Source organism: Corylus avellana, chromosome ca5 (genome assembly GCF_901000735.1).
Source record: "Corylus avellana chromosome ca5, CavTom2PMs-1.0".
Taxonomy (NCBI): domain Eukaryota; kingdom Viridiplantae; phylum Streptophyta; class Magnoliopsida; order Fagales; family Betulaceae; genus Corylus; species Corylus avellana.
Window position 1 is genome coordinate 242,356 of NC_081545.1, and position 18,486 is coordinate 260,841.

Here is an 18,486-nt window from a genome sequence, read left to right on the forward strand (position 1 = left end):
TCACCATTAAAAGTAATGATTGCATAGCTAATTCAGACAAAGAACAATTACCTATCATAACGTTAATTAAGATAGAAAGCCAAAACGATATTCACATCATGAGTTTACACAACAAAGCAGGAAGGGAAGCTAGCAGCTTCAATTTCTAAAAATGAAGTGGCCATAAATACTAGATGATCAGTCAGTTAAGTCAAAATGAAAATACAAAACGAGTAGCATTGTCATTAAATAAAACAAAACAAGATGCCGCCAGTGAGCTGCTGATCAGGGAAACCCAGAAACTATTTGCAATTTATACAGATTTGTAATTCCCAAGATTCTTTTGCATAGACATGTAGAAAATAACTTCCGTTTCCAGAGCTGGTCAACTTCCTTTCCCTTGTTGGATTTGCTGAAGAAGAGCAGCTGCCAGCTGTAATGTTGCTTGCAGTCGTTTCTGAGGATCTGCCTCTGCTTCTTCCTGTGCACTATTGTTTTGTAGTAGTTGATTTCCCTGAGCCCCTGTCTGAAGCTCTCTATGAACCATGTGAGGCACTGCAGGCACATTTGAGGATTGCTGTTGCAATTGCTGCGACTGTTGAACTTGACTGAACTGCGATGCTGAAAGCTCAGACCTCACCGAATTATTATGTAAAACATATTTCTGGGATGTTCGTAAAGAGTTGTCAGATTCATTCATTGTGTTTATCTGCCTAAACTCATCACCCACAGATATATGTGGGGTGCTCCCTGACTGCCTCTGCTGACCAAGTAGAGATGATGCCAACTGGGCAATTTGATCTGATTGCAGGGCCGTCATAGGCAGCGACAAAGAAGCTGAAGTTTGAGTTCCCTGAAGAGACGACCTTCTATTTCCAGATAATGAAATACCAGAAATTCCACCTTTATAATGACTAGAGCTCGTATCTTGCACTGTGTTTCGCAGGACTGAATGATGCTCCTGCACAACAGAAACAGCAGCACTATTGGACGGTTGTGATGGTACACTTGTACTACCAGACATTGAATTATGAAGATGGTGAGAAGAGAAATTTTGTCGCAGCATAGGGTTTCCCTGACGTAGTTGATAGTCGTGCCTGTTTTCATTGTAAGAGTCGGATAAACCACTGACAGCATAAGCAGAACCTGAAGATGATCCAGGTGGAGCTGATGTAACCACATTCCCTGAAAAAGACATATTGGGAACTCCCGATTTACCCAAATCTTGGAAAGATGTTAAAGGATGAATAGGTAGCAAAGGTGTTGATGGCTTTGTAAATGATGTATCCTCTTTAATGGGTAATAAATTTGTAATTTTCTTCTCATTTTGATGGTGAAGAGACCCAAAATTGGAACCGGAATGCTCTAACCTTAAAACAACCCCAGATATACTCAGTTTCCCAGGTACTTTCAGTACTTTCTCTGAGAACTCTGACGGGGGTACAAGAAACAAAGTAGTCTTTTCGTCCAACTTAGCAACTGCTGCTCGCTGTTTTTCTCCAAGATAATGCATGAATTCATTATAGAATCCAATATCAGCATCACTTTCAGGTACAAAGAAGACAACCCAAGCATTAGCTGCTTGATAGTAATGCTTTGAAAGCATGTCTAGACCAGTCCTTGCAGTGCAGTCCAGGAATTCAGGCCTGCAGCATAATAATAGTGTTAACAGTGAGTTTAGTGGTAGTTCAGCACCTAGGCAGAAAAAAGAGAAAATATGAGCAGCTGTAAACTCTGGTCCGAGTTCTAAAGTCTTCGCAGCTACTAAGCTGCAATTGAATTCTCCACTGAATTGAAACATACTATTGTATTCTATAAATCCTCTAAAACATATTCATATTGTTTCAATAGCATCTGAAACAGGATACAGACAAAGTTAAACTATGGAAATGATATAGAAAAATTTGTCCCCAAATTCGGTAAATTGGGGCCAAATCTGGAAAGTCAAATTTAATCAAATATGGTCCGCTTTAATTAATTAATACATGTGAAGTTCAGAGAAATAATCCAGAACTCAATGAAACGTGGTAAGCTAATAAAAAAATAATAATAAATAAATTTAAAAAAAAAAAAAAAAAAAATCAGTTTGTCCACACTCAATTAATTTTAGACAATATTATATGATACATTGACCAGTATATAATGCAGCCAGAAACATGGACAAAACCATGATATGCATTGAACACTCGGATGCCATGTAGAACAAAATAGACATTTTTCATTTCCATGGGGCACCAAAATGCACCTTAAATGGACAGATATTACATGCAAATAAAGTATTAAAACGATGGTGGAAATCAATGCATTCACGTAACTACATAAAGAGGAAGCAGCAAGAGGAGGAAGTAATCAATTGGATGTTGTCAAAGCTCAAAAAGAGAATAAGTAACAGTCAACTAGAAGCCCTTTCCACACCCTCGGTTCTGTTTAAAGCTTATAATGACAACAAAACACAAATTTCCAATTAAGAACATTATTAACTACTTACAACATGATGTCCAGGACTTTTCCGACAGGAAAGCAGCGAGCACGACAGACAGGATTTCCGCCCTTTGCAATAGTCCCTTCCCATTTCCATTCATTCAAAGAAGATTGATCGGATTCAGGTGTGAATCTTTTTTCTTCAATAGGATTTGATGGCAGAGAACCAGAGCCCACCTTGAAATTATCATAAGATTCTCCCCAATGATCACTCCTATCTGCATGAGGTAGAGCTACATTTGGTCTGTGATCAGGGGTCTGTTTATACCCAAAGGGTACAGCCTCAAAGTTTTTATCAAAGGCCTCAGGTTGGGAAAAATCAGAAAATACCTTTGGGATTTGTGTCTCTTGTTCAAAATCAGAAAAAGGATGCTCTGGAAGGTCTTTTTCGGGCAGAAAGGAGCCAGTCTTCAATTTCTTGGCTCCATGAAAGAAATGGGCATCTTCTGGCAAGTCCCATGGATCCTCATATGATGGACTTGTTCGAGGAAATGTCTGAGAATAATCATGTAACTGAGGACGTTTCTCTCTTGTAGGACTATGTTCATAAATATCCTCTAGTAATCCTAGATCAGACCCCACTTCTCCAAACCTTCTCTGTTCAAATGTATTATTTCCATCTGTCCATGAAGAGCGCTTCCTATTAAAACTATAGGCATCAGTATCTCCAGCATCTAAATCTGGAAAAAATTGAGGAGAACTTATGCCGAGATCTCCAGTTAAGCTCCCAAAATTCCTATCCTGCCGAAAGTTCCCAGAAGATACCGGGCGAACATTTGACTTGGAAGGTGGGGAAGGAGGGGCATTCATTGAGCTCCTTCCGCTGTTGGATGAGCCAGTTTCACTCTTTGCAAAACAAATATGTACACGAGGATTTCCAAATAATTTTCCCTGAAGAGTTTCTTTTGCCCTGCAAGCTGACATTACGCTCCTGAATCGAACAAAGGCATAACTACGACCAGGAAATGCAGTAATCTTCTCAATCTCACCAAACGGTGCAAAAGCCTTCCTTAAGATCATTTCATCCACCTTCAATAAAGCTGGAAACCCTATCCATAAAACTGAACTAGGCTCTACATTTTTATCACTCACATTGGATTTGTCAAGATAAAAAGGATCAGGACTAGCATGGCGTGTTCTAAACTCCCTTTGCGAGAAAGGAGATCCTCTCAATACTGAGCGCTGTTCATCTTGACGTTGAGAGTAATCTTCATCACGTGATGATGCTGATGACTTATCCTGTGATTAAAAGGTCTCATCAAGTTCGAGTGCAAAAACCAACCCGTATTCCAAGCAGTCAAAAATGAGTCGCCCTTATGCTTCGGCATACATCCGAAAGAAACAAAAGAATTGCAACTAATCTTCATCCTAATAGAATTGATGATCTCACAATAAAATAATTGGTGCTGGGCCTCGAGTATATTAGGGATAGCAGAATATATATTCAGCACAAAGTACCCAAATTACTAACAAGTACTAATATAAAGTGAAATTCTGCATAGACATGAAACAGCAAATCCTCATGTTTTATTCGATGTGTCAGCCCATCCAGATGCAACTTACAATATCAAGTTCAAGTATAATATGAGACCAATCAAATACAGTTCAACGTGAATTTAAACAAATTAATCAGCTCAAGAGACATTTACAAACTTCTATAAGATCAATAACAAGTTCAAGCACTCAGAGGAGACAACTAGCATGTATTCATAAACACGCTAATCACTCTATAAAGAAATTGAAGAGGAGCTCAGGGGAGCAATTTGACACCTCTTTCGCACTGTCAGCACAAACATCCTCCTCATTTCATGAAGGTACCATGTCATGACAATGGTTTGCCTGTGTTTCCCTGTCAGGAGTGAATAGAGAATTTTTTCACATCTATGTTGGACACTTACCACAAACAAGGACTAAAAGAAGATAACTAGTGGCAAATAAATTCAAAATGGCTGAAGGCATTTTTCCGCTGTCAAACAAGCATGATCCACAATTGAGGAGGCCATGTCCAGAAGCATGATTTTCTTTAATTCCCCATTAAAAGGGGTGAAAAAGGAGTCTTATGCAAAAAATCAGGAACATAAATCGCACAAAGCTCATGAAATTGGAAGTGCCCAGTTCCCTGGTTAAATTACCATTTAATCTGCCTGCTTCCAGTACAGTGAGCACAGACATTTGTACTACTAGAACAACTGGAAACCTTCTACTGAATGAATGAATTCTGATCAGAGAAAAATCAAATGCCCCACCATTAATAACACATAACTAACCGACCACAAATTTGTATTGTTAATCTCACGCTGAATTTCATCCATAGGCACTGAAAGCAATTGAAAGATGTACACAAGCACAAAGACCCAATAATTGCTCCAAGCACCATCTAAAGGTATGTCAACATTCTTTTCCACCAGCTCGCACATGCCACCAATTTTTAACCACCATTGAAATATGAAAAGAAAAGCAGAAGAGGAAAAGGGGGAAAAATCTTGATTTATAATTTGAACAACCCATAGATGATCAATTAGACGAGAAATGGCAATGTGATGCTACAAAAGAATGCCCCATTAGCTTCAATAAATGGAAAATTAATTTCAATTTAATCAAGTCAAACCACAAAAATTTTGACATCAAGCAACTGTCTACATGTGCAGACTTGAGATTTCAAAAAGAGTCACATGGAGAATAATTTTATGTTAAAACTTTTACATTGGGAAGTCAAAACGTACAACTGCAGGGCGTTGTCAAAGATTTCCAAAACGAAAATTATTGGCTTCATCCTGTAATATATGTAGGGAAGAAAATAAGAGATGGAGACGGATGACAAACCTCTACCGGCGTAGTGGTTTACCTATTCGTTGAAACAAAGCCCCGTGAGTAGCAAGGTCCCACATTTGGATTAAACAGTATCATACCACAGACCATGTCATTAAAAAAATTCAGTTGCTAATACCCAAATTACCAATAACATAGAAACAAATTTGATGCAGGATACCCACATTGCAGATTTAAAAGGATTTATTTTGAATCTTGAATACAAGAGGATAAAAACAGAGGATGTGAACAGGAGTAGAAAGGACGATCCTCCCACAATGGGGAATGCAATTAGGATTCATGGAACTGTGATCACAAGTTTGTATTAAGCAGTGCTGCTTCTAAACCCCATGATTTCTTGCAGTTCCACACTTCTGTGTCTGTCAATTAATGCAACAATTGAAGTGGTAACTGAAGTCAATATCTACATTTCTGTAATTTCATCAGAGGAACGATATTTGTGAACACGATTATATGTCAGTCCACAACTCCATGAAACTTGGATATCTGATAAAATATCCAATATTAATGATTCTGTTATCCCCTCTGCACTTTTTAATGAATCATATATTTATCAAAAAAAAAAAAAATGATTCTGTTACTTGATTTTTACATTTTTCCCTATACCAAATAGAGATTAATATTTTATACAATAAAGTTGTGCAATCTGCATATTATATGCCACTTCACTTCTATAAACCATTAGGCTTACCACACAATTCTCGATAAATATAAGCGTAGGACCATATGAGTATCACACAACAGAACTCGCTCAAACAAAGTTATTAGTTCTACCAATAACCTCACATCATATTATGTATCTCATCCATTACGATACAATTTCCTATACTCACAAAGATACCATACAACTGGTTGCAGGAATATGGGTTCGTATGGATTACCTTAAATATGGTAATTGAGGAAGAAGAGGTTTGGGCGGTGGTGAGGAAATTGAAGGGTGATAAAGCACCTGGACCTGATGGCTTTATTATGGCGTTCTATCAGAAATGTTGGGAGGTGCTTAAGGAGGACATGATGGCAGTTTTCAAGGAATTTCATGAAAGCGGTAAATTTGAGAAGAGCATTAATGCTTCATTTGTTGCACTTATTCCAAAGAAAGTTGGGGCGGTGGACATAAAGGATTTTCGACCTATTAGTCTGGTAAGCGGGGTGTATAAAATAATCTCGAAGGTTTGGGTTAGACGGTTGAACTCAGTAATGGGGAAGCTTGAGTCACATACACAAAATGCATTTATACCAGGTAGGCAAATATTGGATTCTATTTTAATGGCGAATGAATGTGTGGATAGCCAGATTCGAGCTAGGGAACCGGGTCTTATTTGCAAGTTGGATTTGGAGAAGGCTTATGATCATGTCAACTTGGACTTTTTATTATACATGTTAGAGAGATGCGGTTTCGGGGAAAGGTAGAGAGGTTGGATTCATCATTGTGTCTCTACTGTACGTTTTTCCGTGCTCATTAATGGAACACCGGCGGATTTTTTTAGTAGCTTTCGAGGAGTTAGACAAGGGGATCCTTTGTCCCCTTTATTATTTGTGTTAGTGATGGAGGCATTTAGTAGGATGATGAAGGCAATGGCGGAGAGAGAGCTTATGGCTGGTTTTTCGGTGGGTTCGAGGCATAATGAGGTGGAATTGTTGCACTTATTATTTGCAGATGATACTATTATCTTTTGCGAGCCAAAGGTGGAACAACTTCAGAACTTGAGATGTTTGTTGTTGTGTTTTGAAGTGGTTTCGGGGTTGAAAATAAATTTATCAAAATTTGTGATTGCTCCTATAGGTGAGGTGGAAGATGTAGAAGGATTGGCAAGTATACATGGGTGTGGAGTGGATTCGATGCCGTTTATATATTTGGGGCTACCTTTGGGGGCTCATAATAAGGACCCATCTATATGGAATAAGGTCATAGAGAAGATGGAGATGAAGTTGGCAGGGTGGAAGCGTATGTATTTATCCAAGGGTGGGAGACTAACATTGATCAAAAGTACACTATCTGGCATACCCACATACTACTTATCGCTATTTCAAATTCCAGTGACAGTGGCGAAGCGGATCGAAAAAATACAAAGAGATTTTCTGTGGGAAGGTGAAGGTGACGAGTTCAAGTTCCACTTGGTAAATTGGTCCAAAATTTGCATGCCTACGGAGGCGGGGGGATTAGGGGTAAGGAATTTGATTCAATTTAATCGAGCTTTATTGGGAAAATGGTTGTAGAGATTTGCACATGAAAGAGATGCGTGTCGGAGGAAATTAGTGGAGATTAAATATGAGGTGATGAGTGGTGACTGGTGTTCCAAGGAGGTAGGAGGGTCGTATGGGGTGGGAATGTGGAAAATATCTGAAGGGGGTGGGATGAGTTTAAGCAACATGTGCGGTTCAAGGTAGGAACCAGGCCTCGAGTTTTGTTTTGGAAGGATGTGTGGTGTGGGGAGGTATCACTGAAGAATTTGTTTCCCGCTTTGTTCAATATAGCATGTGTAAAGGAGGCATGGGTGGAGGAGAATATGGAGATAGTAAATGGTGCTATTTATTGGAATGTAAGTTTTATTTGGCCTACTCATGATTGGGAACTAGAGAAGGTTTCAAGATTTTTCGAAATGTTGTATTCCCAATAGGTAAGGTATGGTGGGGAGGATAAAATACACCGTTGTCCCCTTTGTGTGTAATGTGGTGCTTATGGAGAGAAAGGAATGCACGGAATTTTGAGGATCGTGAAATGAGAATTATAGAATTGAAGAAAAGGGTGCTCCAAACACTTTTCTCATGGAGGGTCTTGGGGTATTTTTCGCAAGCTTCAATGCTTGCGGAATTTCTAGATCTCTGTGCGTCTTTTTCAGCTTAAAACTTGTGTAGTAGACTCTTTTGTATACTTCCTGTGTACATGGGTTGCGCCCCTTACGCTTTTTAATACATTGACTTTACTTATCAAAAAAAAAAAATGGTATTTGGCAAGAGAAGTGATTCAGATGCAGCATGTCAAACTAAAGGATGAGAACCATTAGTCAACTTCAGATTTCACGTATAAGTAATCAACATCATAATTGACACAACAAATTCATATATATTTTTGCTTGCTTGGTCATAGTGGCATAAAAAAAAGCAATTAGCCGATTGGGGCAATGGCAGAATGCATTTGAGTGCTTGCTACAACCATGAGTACAGAAACTCTCTTTTTGCTATGGCATGGTAAACTTCATAAACTACCTAACCTCCATTTTTGCATATTACTGTTCAAAGAGTTATAGCACCCAAAAAGAAGATTAGAAGCAAGCCTCAGAAACAAAAGGAAGAGCAAGCAGCGAGATAACTGGAGCTTACAATCAAAAGGACTTTTTCTTTTCTTTTGTGGGGGGGGGGGGTGTTGTGTAGTTTAAGGGAAACCCAAAATGAGTAGGTTTTGTTTCGTAAACTCTTTTTTAAAAAAAAAAAAAAAAGAAAAACTAGAACTTGCACACCCTTGGCTTCTGTTTTTTGTGTTTCACCGACATACTAAGAAAATTCTTCAAATGATCCGTCCTAAAATCGTCCTCTCACATGCCAAATTACGGGACAATTCTGTCCCTGCCAATATCAAAATGGATCCTCAAACAAGAGAGTCAAAACACATTTCAATTCAACCCTGATGGGTTTGCTTTGGGTTTCTTTCATACATGTTTGGAAGTTCTAAAAGAGGATATTGTAGCAATATGAGGGAGTTTCATGGTCGAGGAAGTTTTGAGAAGAGCATTAGCGCAACCTTCATATCTCCTATCCCAAAGAAAGTTGGTGCCGTAGATATCAAGGATTCTTGTCCTATCAGTCTAGCAAGTGGTGTCTACAAAATAATATCTAAGGTTCTAGAGAACAAATTGAAATGCATTTACTAAGATCATATCAGGTGTTGGAGAAGATCATATCATATTTGCAAAATGCATTTATTAAGAGAAGACAGATTCTGGATTCAGTTTTGGTTGCAAATGAGTGTATTGACAGTCCGACTCAAATCCAGTGTTCCAAGCTTGTTGTGCAAGTTGAATCTAGAAGAGGCTTATGATCATATGAATTGGGAGATTTTGTTGTATTTGTTGAAGAGAAGTGGTTTTGGGGAGAAATGGTGAGCATGGATAGCATTTTGTATTTCTACGGTACGATTTTCCATTTTAATAAATGGAGCTTCCTCTAGTATCTTTAGTAGTACTCAAGGGTGATCCGTTATCCCCTCTACTTTTTGCAGTTGTTATAGAGACTCTAAGTAGGAGGATGTCAACCACAATGGACAAGGGGCTTTTAGATGGTTTTCATTGGGGGTCAAAAAATAATGTAGAAATGGTTGTCACATATGTTGTTTGCGGATAACACATTGATTAATTGAGAACATCTTCATAACCTAAGATTCCTTTTTATGCTTTGAAGCGGTATCAGAGTTAAAGATTAATTTTTTTTTGATAAGTAAGAGTTAAAGATTAATTTATCAAAATAAGAGCTCATTTCAATTGGTGAGGTGGATGATGTAGAAAGTTTAGACAGAATTATTAGGTGTAGGATGGCTTTGTTACCAATGAAATATTTGGGTCTCCCATTAGGTGCACCACACAAGTTTACTTTTATATAGAACCGCATTGTTGAAAAAATGGAGAGGCGGTTGGCTAGTTGGAAGAGGCTATATTTGTCACAGGGAGGTAAGTTGACCTTGATCAAAAGTATTTTGTCCAATTTGCCCACTTACTATTTGTTGTTTGTTTCCTGTTCCAATTGGAGTGGCCAATAGGATTGAGAAACTTCAGATGAGGAGTTTAAGTTCCATTTAGTTAAATGGTCAAAGATTTGTTCTCTAAAACAAACTGGTAGATTGGGGGTAAGAAACTTGACTAAAGTTAATCACGCATTGCTTATCTGTAAGATTTTATCGGTAATGTTCAATGGAACTTATCTTTTATTAGATTTGTACAGGATTGGGGTGTGGATTTGGTGATAGCATTTTATGATGTGTTGTATTCTCTCAAATTAAGACAAGGTGGTGAGGATCATATTTGGTGGATCCCTTCAAAGAGGAGAAAGTTTGAAGTAAGGCCATTTTATAAAGAATTATCTAGATAGGACGGTTCATCTTTTCCTTGGAAGAGTATTTGGAAAGTACATGTTCCATTGATAGTGAGTTTCTTTGTATGGACAACAACTCTTGGAAAGAGTTGGCATTGGATAACTAGACGAAGAGGAAAGTAATAGTAGTGGAATGATGTTGCATGTGTAAAATGAGTTGGGAATCTATAGATCATTTTCTTCTCCATTGTGAAGTGGCAAGAAAATTGGGAATGCACTGTTTTGCCTTTTTGGAGTAGAATGGGTTATGCCTAGAAGTGTAATAGAGCTGTTAGATTGTTAGCGACGTCAGTTGGGAAGTCGTTCAGTTTTAGCTGTTTGGAAGATGTCCCCTTTATGCTTAATATGGAGCATATGGAGAGAATGGAATGCAATATTTTTGAATATCGTGAGATGGCAGTGGAAGAGCTTAAGAAGAGCTTGGTCAAAACGCTTTATATATGGACAGAGGCGTTAAATTTCTCACTTTTTTCTAACTTTGCTGGTGTATTTTTGTTCGTCTTTCCACCATTAGTAGGGGTTATCTCTTATATACATCATGCTTATTAGGGTTGAGCCCCTTTGTGCTTATTAATAAATTGCTTTATTTATAAAAAAAAAAAGTTTAATTAAGCATTGCTGGGTAAGTGGTTATGGCGTTACGCTATGGAGAGTGTGGCTTTGTGGCGAATGACGGTCAAAGCAAAATATGATAGTATGAGTGGCAATTAGTGTTCTAACAAGGTAGAGTGACCCTTTGGAGTTGGTGTTTAGTAGCATGTTAGGAGGGGGTGGGGAGTTTTTTTCGATATTTGTCATAAATGAAATGGGAAATGGAACTAAGATTAGGTTCTGGTATGATTTATGGTGTGGGGATCAACCACCAAAGGAATCTTTTCCAGAATTGTTTAGCATTGCTCATTGTAAGGAGGCATGGGTTATGGATAATTTGCAATTTTCCAATGGTAATATTCAATGGAATGTATCTTTTATAAGATCTCTAAAGGATTAGAGGGTAGATTTGGTGATTGAGTTTTTTTTTTTAGTTTTTTTTATTCTCTCATATTGAGAAGAGGTGGTGAGGATCGTATTTGGTGGATCCCTTCAAAGAGGAAGTTTGAAGTGAGGTCATTTTTTCATGAGTTATCTAGTTCAGGGGGTTCATCTTTCCTTGAAAGAGTATTTGGAAAGTCATTGTTCCATTGAAAGTAAGTTTCTTTGTATGAACAGCAACTTTTGGTAAGATTCTGACCTTAAATAACCTGAGCAAAATAAGAGTAATAGTGGTGGAATCGTTTTGTACATGTAAGAGGAGTGGAGAATCCAACAATCATCTTCTTCTCTATTGTGAATTGGCGAGAGAATTATGGAGTGCAATTTTTTGCCTTCTTGGAGTAGAATAGGTCATGCCTATAAGGGTGATAGAGTTGTCAGATTGTTGGCGAGATCAATTAGTCGTTCAATTTTTGCCGATTGGAGGATATCCATTGTGTGCATAATGTGGAGCATATGGAGAGAGCAGAAGGCAAGATATTTTAAAGATCGTGAGACGTCAGTGGAAGAGTTCAAGAACAACTTGGTCAAATTGCTTTATAAATGACAGTGGCGTATAATATTTTCTCATTTTTTCTAACTTTTCTAAATTTGTTGACTTATGTTCTTCTTTTACTAATTAACAGGGATTATCTCTTTTATAGAACCTTAATACGTGCACATATAATAATAATATGCATTACTTAAAAAAAAATGGTCCATTTTTTTTTTAATTTCCTTTTTCTAAGCAAACAAATGCTCCAAAATTTGGTTGAAAGAACACTTGATTCATTTGGGGCATACAATTGTTCTACTGATTTACACATATTCTAAACCTCCATCCTGCATCAAGAGGAACTAGGATTATCTCCAACTAACTTGTGATTGACAATTTCCTACTGTTAAATCATCTTTTATCTTAAAAGTTTAAGTTGATAGGAAAAAATGAGTTTAACCATTTAATTAACATTCTAACACTCTCCCTCTCTTATGGGCTCAAACTTTCCCTTAATAAATTAGACTCAACACGTAGAATATTTAATTAAAATGAGAGGTGAAGTACAGAGAAAAGGTCCGAACTCAAGTTAACATGGTATTAGAGTAGATGTTCTGATTTCAACCCTAACTCCATAGTTTCACTTTCCATTTCAATTAAATATTTTAAGTGTCGAACCTCACTTATTAAGAGAGAGTTTGAGTCCACGTATGAAGGGAAGTGTTAAAACGTTAATTAAACGAATAAATGAACCCTTTCCTATCCAAGACTCTAATAAAATGTAAGTAAGCTAGGAAAGCACTGGTTCTCCCTCCCACCTTGACTAGTGCCAATAAAAGAACTTGGTTGGCACAACTGAAACAATAAACCTATGATTCCAACCCTTTTACCCACAAAATTAAGTGCTATTGATTAAAGCAATCAGATAATAGAATTGAAAATCAATGATAAAGGAGGATCATAGGCCATGTAGCTAAGCAAGGAAGCCAGTTATTAAGCATTTGAAATGCTTTCCATGAGGTTAACTTAGCTGCCACAGCAACATTATCAGATGCACTAGGGCATTAAAAACACACACACATATGTCATTCCTTCCTCACCATTCCCAACTATAATTACCATACATTCAGAAAGATGGGCATAATGCATTAGTTAGAAGAAAGAGTGAAACAAAAGAGCTTTTCCGCTGCAAAGTTCACTCCATGGATACTGATCCATATTTTTTCACATCATACACAAATTACTTGAATATTTCAAAATGATGTGGACTGGTCACAAAGATGAGTCCTACATGAAAGCAAGCAATACAAGATTTTGAAACAGGGAGAGATGGATATCTGATGAGTAGCAACCATTAATTTTGTGAAAGCATCATGACCTGCAGGATTCTATCACTTCTAGAATGGAATTTATTGGTGATTGGTTAGTGGAAAAGCTAATAGGGCATTCCAGCACATTGGTTACGCAGAGCTAATATATTTAGGACCTTGGTAGATAAGTTTATTTCCTACAAGGTGCTTTCTTTCTTTTTTCTTTAAGTCCGAAGTCAGGTGTAAGCACTCGTGATTCAGATATGAAAAGAGATATCAGTCTGCTCTGGCTATGATGTACTGCTGAATGGTATACACCCCTTTTTTCAATAGATAGGGGCCTATCTTGAAACTTTCAGGTTCTGTCACAGACAAAATGCTCTGAGATTACCTTGAGAATTGCATTGTGTTTAAGTTTATGATTATAATTAAAGACTTAAATTATGATAGATGGTTATCAAAAGCATGAAGCATCCTCTTTTAATAAAACCTTCTACTACTTATTAAAAGTTGCTTGTCACCTAAGGCATGAAGCACCAAGTTTGTTACATCTTATATCATTTCTCATTTGCATTGCATCGTCAAATTCTTTTTAACTTTTTCTCCTTATCTTTTCATATCTAATAATTCCCCATAAATTTTAGAATTAGTTCAAGTGAGTACATCAAAATGAATATTTTCATCAATCAGCAACAGAACAGGCTGCAGTCCTGTCATGACCCAGAAAACGTAAAGCCACGACCACAATTTGCCAAGATAAATGTAAAAGAACGTGCACGTAAGTTACACTAACATTTGTGGTCACCGACTGCAATGCGTTTGAACCAGCCATATGGAACATGCTTAAAGGAATTAAGCTTAATGAACTATGTAATCATGATTTGTAGGGCATCTCATGATCTTATAAATTGTCTTCTGGATATTTCAATGTGCATACAGATTAGAAACCCAATAAGTAATTCAGTGATTGTGGAATCTTAGAATATGAATGGTTAACACACACAAGATACTCTGCTTAGTTTGGTGGGACAAAAGGATGTTTCAGGCGAATGTCACTCTGGAAAATGTGTGCATATCTGACAGTAAAGAAAGAAATACCAATTGAAGATACATTGGACCTATTGTGAACCATGCAGAGAACTTAGCAAGTGCACTAGGATATTGGGAACAATATTGTGCTTGCAGGCCATGATACTTTGTAAATCTAGTCCCTCCCCTGTCTAGCTACTAGAAAATGAAACTTCATGTCTTCCACTCATGAATCCAGTTGTGCATATTGGTATTAGAGGAATTTGGAGACACGAATTTTAAGCACTTCAGTCAAAATTGTTTGCGTAAGCAACTAGTGTATGTGGCAATGATACTTTGTAAATCTAGTCCCTCCCATGTCTAGCTACTAGAAAATGAAATTTCATGTCTTTCACTCATGAATTCAGTTGTGCATATAGGTACAAGAGGAATTTGGAGACACAAATTTTAAGAACTTCAGTCAAAATTGTTTGCATAAGCAACTAGTGTATGCTGGATGCTAGCTCTACTAATAATCTCAACTATTATTATATACCCTTCTCATGGAAAGCAATTCCAAACTTTCCAAAGGCACACTTTCCACTCTGGTATATATAGGTTCACTCAATAGTCTTGGAGGATTTTAAAATACCTAGCTAAAAATACAGAGAGCACCATCTACTGCCATACGCTGAAGGCCATAAACACTACAATGGATCAATCTACTCCTACGCCATTTGTCCAGATGCGTTCCTCGTAAAGCCAGCCAAATACAAACAATTTTCCCCCATTGGCAGTGACTGGGACAATGAGTGTAAGTGAATTGGACCTTTTCCAATCTGTACTCACGACATAAAATCTTCAACTAAAAATATGCTTAAAGATTACTGGAAGAAATGTTTTTTGAGATTTTAATTTTCTAGGCAAATTCAATGATCTGTCAGTTTTAGGAGAAGTTACTTCCCCATCAAATGTACGCATGAGAAACTGATTTTTATGACAATGGGACAGAGTTGTTTCATTGGGGTAATTTGTTTTCTACGGTGTATTTATACACTGCTAATGAAAATGGGCACCAGGTGCATATCCCTGATGTTCTTTAAAGTCAATGATTAAACATTAATTTCTCCAACTTGCATGTGATTTGAAGGCATTAACACTAAGCAACACCTCAAGCCAAAAAACTTTCCTGCTATTGACCATTATTCTCAGATAAGCATGCAGCTATAAAAAAAAAAAAAAAGTTCTACTATCTCGTTCTGATAACAGTACTGTCATTATGCATTGGAAAATTGGAAGATACACTGCTTTGCATCATTTTATTTCTTTTATTTTTTTTTTCATTTCTTTCCTTTTTAATTTGCTGTTAAATACTTTGCATGTCTTTTTTAGGGTTAATTTTGAGACTATTGAGAGTCTGACCAGATCAAATTTGGAACTCTTGAGAATGAGCACATCAGAATAAAAGTAGAAAGTCAAATAAGTCGCATGCCTCTTCCGTTTGTGATATAGAAGGCACATTAAAGCCTGGGTAGGAATCCTTAAGACTTAAGGTTTCTGATATTAATCAGCTCATGAACATTGGAGTTTGAAACATCTGATGATACTGCTTCGCAGTTTCTGATTGAATAACTAATTGATTGGAGAGTGGCGCTGTTGTTAACTGTCGATGTCATGGATTGCTGTCATTGGTTTGGTTAGATTACACAAGTGGGTTAAATTGAGCTAATATTTCTCTTGCTAACTTTTTTGTTTGGAAACTATGAAAGGAAGCAGCTATTAGCGCATTGACAAAATGAATTGAACATTAACTGACAATGGAAAGTATACATGGATACACACATACACATAATACACAATATTTCACCGAGAAAGGAAAGCATGTCTAAGAATGTAATAGACAAGACAAAAGGTGGGGGGGCAGGACTAACCGCCTTGGTAAACTCAATCCTAAGCGGGTTGCCGGCAACAGGGAAACCTTGAAGCGCACTCATGGCATTAATGGCATCATCTTCCCTCCTGAAATTAATGAAAGCATAGCTGCGGCCAGGCTGGAAAGCAACGCTTTCGAGCTCTCCAAACTGCAAGAAGTGCTGGGTGAGGTCTTGCTCGAGTATGCCATGGGGAAGATTCCCAACCCAGAGGTGTCTGGAGGGCGGATTGTTGTTGTTATTTGTGTTACGGGTGCTACTCTTGTCTTCAAATCTCAGAGGGTGGTAGTCCCTTCGGAACCGGTCCCGTCCTCCTCGGACAGACTAAAATGCCAACACAAAATATAAAATCGACACTCTCAATAACAAATCACATCTTATATTATTATTATTATTATTTCAGTTGTAGCATATAAGAATGTGAATCAGGGTAAGGAGGGTTTGGTTATGTCAGTCTCATTTGCAAAGTTAATTACTCAAATCAATTAGATGAAAATTTTCAGTAGCCTTATTTAGGCACAAACCCTAAATAAACTTAAAGCTTCAGGCGCAACTAGAATTGAGAAACTGAAACAAAAAAAAGCAAGCAGATTGTTTCCTCTTGAATTGAGGATGCTTGAAGATGGAAGGAAGAGCTAATTTACCATTTTGTTGCGATTGATGTTTGTTGGATAAAGAGCAGAGAGCGGCACAAAATCCAATTTCCAATTTATTCAGCCTGAATTTTTCTTCCCGGATTGCCGATAAGGTTTAAAAGCGTTTAGAGCAATAGCAGTGATTGGCCTCTCCAAGGATCAAGGCTCGTAGCCCCAGTCTCACACTCGGAAGCGTTTCCCTTAGGGCTTGGAATGCAGTGATTTTTTTTACTTTATTTTTTTATATTTTTATTTATTTTAATTATAACGATCAAAATTTAAAAATTATGATGACATGGTGCGGGGCTGGAATAGGATCCACTCTGGTCCAAATGGACCGGAGAGGTCCCTATGGCTAGGATGGCCCTAGGAGAAATTTAGGGCCATAAATGAGATAAATGTCTCATTAAAAATAAAAATATTATTTATGATTTAAAAAATAAAAAATAATAATAATAATAAGGGGTAAATGACTACTGGGCCAACCCCTAATGGCTAGCCAGGGGGTGGTCGAACCACCCCATGGCCTATGGGAGTGGTTTGGCCACCTCCATCTTGCAAAAGGGGGGTGGCCGAATTACCTCCAAGAGCCTTGGTGAGCCACTTTCTGTTGGGTTTGAGGTGGCTTCGATCATCCTAGATTCGTCGGTCTGGTGTGGCCGAAGCCTTCCACATAGGCCCTGGGGGTGGTTCACCCACCCTTAGCTGGCCACCCCCAACTAAAATGAGGTGGGCAGCCACCCCTATGGTTAAGATAAGGTGGTCATTCATATCTTATTTTTTGATTCATTTTTGTTAATCGTAAATAATATTTTAATATTTTTATTTTTAGTGGGACACTTATAACATTTATGGCCCTAGATTTCTCCTAGGGCCATCCTAGCCATCAACTAAAAACCTCTCCTATTTATTTGATCTAGAGAGAGTCCTATTCCGTGCTAGGCGAGTGGCAACTAGGCTGGCTGATTTTGAGTTTCAATCCAAGAAGCACACGACTTGTAGTTTGTACAACATGCTAAACGACCAATCATCCGAGATCGTTTGCCCTATTTGTGAAATTTTCCTTTTTCCTTTTTCCTTTTTCCTTGGTTCTTTTCTAGTGTTTCAAGCCTGTGTGAGTTTGCTTTGAAAAATATAGTTTTAATTTAAAACTTTTAAAGTCAGAAAAAGCTTTGCATTTTGGTTTTTTTAGAGAAAAAAGTTAAAAAATTATTTTTTGAGTTTTTTTTTTTTTTTGTCAAACAGACCAATTTTTTTAGTCTAATATAGTTTTTTAACCTTCTCAATGCAATCTCAAACAGACTTACAAAAAACAAATAAATAAATAATAAATGAAAAATTATACTTTACTCCCTAAAATTTCACCCGATTTATAATTTGACCTCAAATATTTAAAAGTTTACAATGTACCCCAACAAATTATAACAAATTTGCAATGTAGCCATTCCATTAACTATTTATGCCCAATTTGACCAAAAAAATTGCTCACATGCGAAGCACATTCATTTTTTGGTCTAAAATTTTCAAATTTGCCCCATGTGTGTTTAAGAAATTCCAAAAATGCCACCAATTCAATAAACCAAAATAAATAAAATAAATAAAAAAATTGGGGGGCTACAATCACCCCCATTGGCCGCTTGGGGGTGCTTGGCCACCCCCCATGGGCCACGATGGTGGCTCGCCACCACCAATCCAGCCGTTTGGGGATGGTCAAGCCATTTGGG

The 18,486-nt window shown here is 37.5% G+C and overlaps 1 protein-coding gene across 1 annotated transcript; it reads right to left on the reverse strand.

The window, feature by feature from the left end:
• Window positions 1-103: 103 nt before the first annotated feature.
• On the reverse strand, window positions 104-16,986 carry LOC132181268 (flowering time control protein FPA). The gene is made up of 4 exons (XM_059594406.1): window positions 16,772-16,986; window positions 16,128-16,451; window positions 2,468-3,699; window positions 104-1,625 (listed from the first exon to the last, which is right to left on the reverse strand). The coding sequence occupies exons 1-4, from the start codon at window positions 16,772-16,774 to the stop codon at window positions 365-367; spliced, it is 2,820 nt and encodes a 939-aa protein (XP_059450389.1). The 5' UTR covers window positions 16,775-16,986; the 3' UTR covers window positions 104-364.
• Between the last annotated feature and the right edge of the window lie 1,500 nt (window positions 16,987-18,486).

What these genes read in the sequence shown, in the direction of transcription:
- LOC132181268 (XM_059594406.1), bottom strand. An exon ending in GGATTGAGTTTACCAAGGCG is followed by an intron (nt 3,700 to 16,127) that starts GTTAGTCCTGCC and finishes TTTTAATCACAG; the next exon opens with GATAAGTCATCAGCATCATC. An exon ending in AAAGTCCTGGACATCATGTT is followed by an intron (nt 1,626 to 2,467) that starts GTAAGTAGTTAA and finishes ATTATGCTGCAG; the next exon opens with GCCTGAATTCCTGGACTGCA.